This window comes from Mesitornis unicolor, unplaced genomic scaffold (assembly GCF_000695765.1).
Source record: "Mesitornis unicolor isolate BGI_N332 unplaced genomic scaffold, ASM69576v1 scaffold50878, whole genome shotgun sequence".
In the NCBI taxonomy this organism is placed as follows: Eukaryota; Metazoa; Chordata; class Aves; order Mesitornithiformes; family Mesitornithidae; genus Mesitornis; species Mesitornis unicolor.
The window spans coordinates 1-4,034 of NW_010203475.1; the positions used below are offsets into that span (position 1 = coordinate 1).

At 44.6% G+C, this 4,034-nt stretch overlaps 1 protein-coding gene across 1 annotated transcript; it reads left to right on the plus strand.

Moving 5' to 3' along the window:
* Window positions 1-6: 6 nt before the first annotated feature.
* ZBTB26 (zinc finger and BTB domain containing 26) lies at window positions 7-3,643 on the plus strand. Its single transcript, XM_010190715.1, has 2 exons — window positions 7-23; window positions 2,317-3,643. The coding sequence occupies exon 2, from the start codon at window positions 2,327-2,329 to the stop codon at window positions 3,641-3,643; it is 1,317 nt and encodes a 438-aa protein (XP_010189017.1). The 5' UTR covers window positions 7-23; window positions 2,317-2,326.
* Window positions 3,644-4,034: the final 391 nt, after the last annotated feature.

A 4,034-nucleotide genomic window follows, 5' to 3' on the forward strand; every position in this document is an offset into this window, starting at 1 on the left:
GGGGACGCGGCCCGGCGCTACAGGTACAGGCCCCTTCCCTTCCTTCCGCGGGGCCGGGAGCGGGGCGGCGGGGCTGGGCCGAGAGCAGGCAGCGGTCTCCCCAGCTTTCGCAGAGTTTTGCGTTTAGGCCGTATTTTGAAAAGCTGTGCAGGCTCTCGGGTGAGCTGTCCTGGAACATCGTTTTCCCGGTTACGGGGCAGTACGTGGTCAGGAGTAGGGGGCTGCCGGCGGTCGGCCAAAGCCAAGGAAGCCGCTGCTTCCCGAGAGGACGTGCAGTGGGGGAGCCCTGCTCCCCTTGACAGAGAAGATCTGGGGTTCCTTTGGTAGCTTTTTATTTCCTGGAGAGCAGTAGTAGTGGAAACTGAGCCTGTGACAAGGCAAGCCACTTCTTTGCTGTTTCCAGTTTCTTACGATGCGACTCTCGTAACTTGCCTGAGGAACAGAGTGGCTGGAATAGCTGTTTCAGGTTTACAGCACAATATAGCATTGCCTTGGCATAGGCGCTTTAATTGCATTTATATTGCAGTATCCTCAGGAAAAACAGGCTCACAAGCAGACTTCTGTCCTCACTTCTAAGAGAAAGCACAAAAAGAAACAGTTCGATAATGCCTGAAATTCATTGAAGGTACATCACGATGATCTGTTGCTACTGTTAATAATTGCCAAATGCTATTGCCACACAAAATTAAACTTTTTGCCCTAGAAATGGGGATGAGTCAGGCAGCACTGAAGACAGGGTGACTAAGAGACTGTGGCAGCTCAGCTTTCTGTAGATTCAGCAGAACTGGTTGTACTGCAGAATGATGCTACCCCTGTTAGTGAACTTTCTGTCGTTCCTTGTTTCTGAAAGGCTTCTGAAATCCTTTTCTCACCTTTGCATGCTGAGATGATGCAAGTAGTAAGGAGGTCATGTCTCCCAGTGACATCTGATCAGCAAATTGAAACAACCCTGATTAGCAGCAGATACTTCTAAAAATGTTCTTCTCTGAACCCTTGTCTTGTGTTTTCAGTCATTTACGTGGGGCACGGCTCCATTCTTATTGCGGGAGCTGGTGCCTCACGTCCCAAGAGAGCAGTATCTGCTTTTATCTGTACACTTCAAAGCTTCCTTCCAAGCTTGATGTGGTGTTTGTAATAATTGTGAGGTGTGCATTTTGCTTTGGTTTGGTTTGGTTTTTATCTCACCAAATCTTGCATAATTTCATCTGTGATTTCTTCACTTCCTGCAATCCCAGTTCTCTGGCAGGATTACATAAACAGTGTTTCATGAAGAGTCGGTGTAGCCTTATAAATTTTTAAAAGAACTGATGAAAACCAAAAGATTCATACTTGTTTGATGGAAAATGCACTGTTCTTAATTCCAAATACTATCAAACAAGAACAAAGTTCCTAGAGGAGAGATCTTCCAAAGAAGATGACAAAAAACAAAGACTTCTTACGTTCCCTGGCTATTCCGAAACAGGGAGCCTGGAAGGCGTGATTTATACAACGAGCGGGCACACACAAGACTTTTTTTCCCTGTGATCATTTTTAGAAAAAAACCAAAATGAGACACAGCAAACCAACCCTGCAGAAAAACTTAAACGACAATCTAAACCAATGTGTTAAACCCAGTGCTGCGGATATCGCACAGCTCGTGTAGTCCTTCCTGCTAAAAGACTGCCTGTCAAAATGATAGTTCCTTCCAGTGAGACCACGTGTTCTGTGTCAGTATTCCAGTAAATCGTGGAGTGTCCTAGATCTGTTGGTTTTGTGCTGCAGCTCTTCTGAGCTGTACGTGGCAGATGCAGAAGGTTAGGAGGGACGTTTGTACGTCTGGCAGGTGCCAGGTTCTGTCTTGCCTTGAATTTATTTGTTATGAAAGGTATTCAGGCATTAAAGGAAATCCAGAAGCAAAAGCTAAAGGAACTTCATTGTTATTTGGTAAAGACAAAATCTCTGAGGACTTTTAATGTGGAAGCAAAGCTTAACAAGAGCTAAGGCTGCTAAAAATACTTCCGTGGTTTCCCTTTAAATTCCAGACAAGTCGTGTGGAAAATATCTTAACTCTTTAGGATACTGCTTCGGGAGAATTTCTGTCACATCACCTCTACTTTATATTCAAACTGCATTAAATTTAAAAAAGGTAAATATATTCTAAGGTGAGGTACAAACTCTTCTTTTTAACTTGTAATGGACTTGAGTATTTCTCTAGGATAAAACACAACATCTGATTAAACACAGATTTGGTTTTATTACTTTAGACTTTTCTAATTTGCGTTCTAGAAAACAAAAAAAAGTTCTCACTTGTTTTTTTTTCTTGCCACTTTTCCTCAGGTGTGCCAGAATGTCAGAAAGATCAGATATTCTCCACTTCAAGTTTGACAATTATGGGGATTCAATGTTACAGAAAATGAACAAACTGAGGGAAGAAAACAAATTTTGTGATGTTGTGATCCATATAGATGACATTGAAGTTCATGGGCATAAAATTGTCTTTGCTGCTGGCTCTCCCTTTTTAAGAGATCAGTTCTTACTCAACGACTCCAGAGATGTCAAGATCTCCATACTGCAGAGTTCGGAAGTGGGGAGGCAGCTGCTTCTGTCCTGTTACAGTGGCATCCTGGAGTTTCCCGAAATGGAGCTGGTGAACTACCTGACTGCCGCAAGCTTCCTGCAGATGAGCCACATCGTTGAACGGTGTACGCAGGCCCTCTGGAAGTTTATCAAACCAAAGCAGCCGCTGGAGAGCAAGGAGTGTGAACAGCAAAGCGACTCCTCGGAGCTGAAGGAACATCAAGGAGACGATGACTCTCTGCAGCAAGATTCCCCTTGTATTCAACCTTCAGAAGACAGCATGGACATGGAGGATAGCGATATTCAGATCATCAAGGTGGAGTCCATCGGGGAGGTAACAGAAGTTAGGAATAAGAAGGATCAGAACCAGTTCATTTCTTCTGAACAAACTACACTGCATTCCTCAGAGCCTCAACACTTTCTTATCAACTCCACTGTTGAAAACAGAGCAAGTGAAATAGAGCAAAACCACCTCCACAACTATGCCCTTTCATACGCTGGCAGCGACAACATCATTCTGGCCTCTAAAGATATGTTTGGGCCTAACAACCGAGGTATAGACAAAGGCCTCCAGTGGCACCATCAGTGTCCAAAGTGCACAAGAGTATTTCGGCATCTGGAAAACTATGCTAATCACTTAAAGATGCATAAACTATTTATGTGTCTACTCTGTGGCAAGACGTTCACTCAGAAAGGCAATCTCCACCGGCACATGAGAGTGCACGCAGGCATCAAACCGTTCCAGTGCAAGATCTGTGGGAAAACGTTCTCTCAGAAATGCTCCTTACAGGACCACCTCAACCTGCACAGTGGGGACAAGCCCCATAAGTGTAACTACTGTGACATGGTTTTTGCGCATAAACCTGTTCTGAGGAAACACCTTAAACAGCTGCATGGTAAAAACAGCTTTGACAATGCCAATGAAAGAAACGTTCAAGACATAACAGTGGACTTCGATTCATTCACGTGCAGCGCTGCCACAGACACTAAGGTCTGTCAGCAAGCTGATGCAAGCCAGGTACTGGATGCAGGGAAGTTGCCTCAGGCTGTGCTCAGTTTAAGAAACGATAGCACCTGTGTCAATTAAGCAATTAAAACCAGCCCTTTGCAGGGATCCTGACTGAGAGGAGCAAACAGTTGGTTTGGGCTCTTACCTAAATGAGTGGTAAGCCCAGAACAGCTACGGATGGATGGATGGATGGATGGATGGATGGATGGATGGATGGATGGCAGGTTGGATTGCAAAACCTGGCAGGTCTTCACCCATCGTTCTTGGTCTTACTTGATATTTTTTGTGAATAGCAATCTTCCTTCAGGTTTCTGTCTGTGTCTCTACTGTGGATTAAGGGGTTAATAGTTTCATTTCTCTCTGATAAGGAGACTCAAGACTAACACCTTTTGAAAGACTTGCTGTGGGCTGCGAGTCAGCCATCTGCTGTACAGTTAGAGGCCTCTGTGTCTGGGCAGATGGAGGAAAG

Coding starts and splice junctions, on each gene's coding strand:
- ZBTB26 (XM_010190715.1), top strand. CDS start 2,327: ATGTCAGAAAGATCAGATATTCTCCACTTCAAGTTTGACAATTATGGG.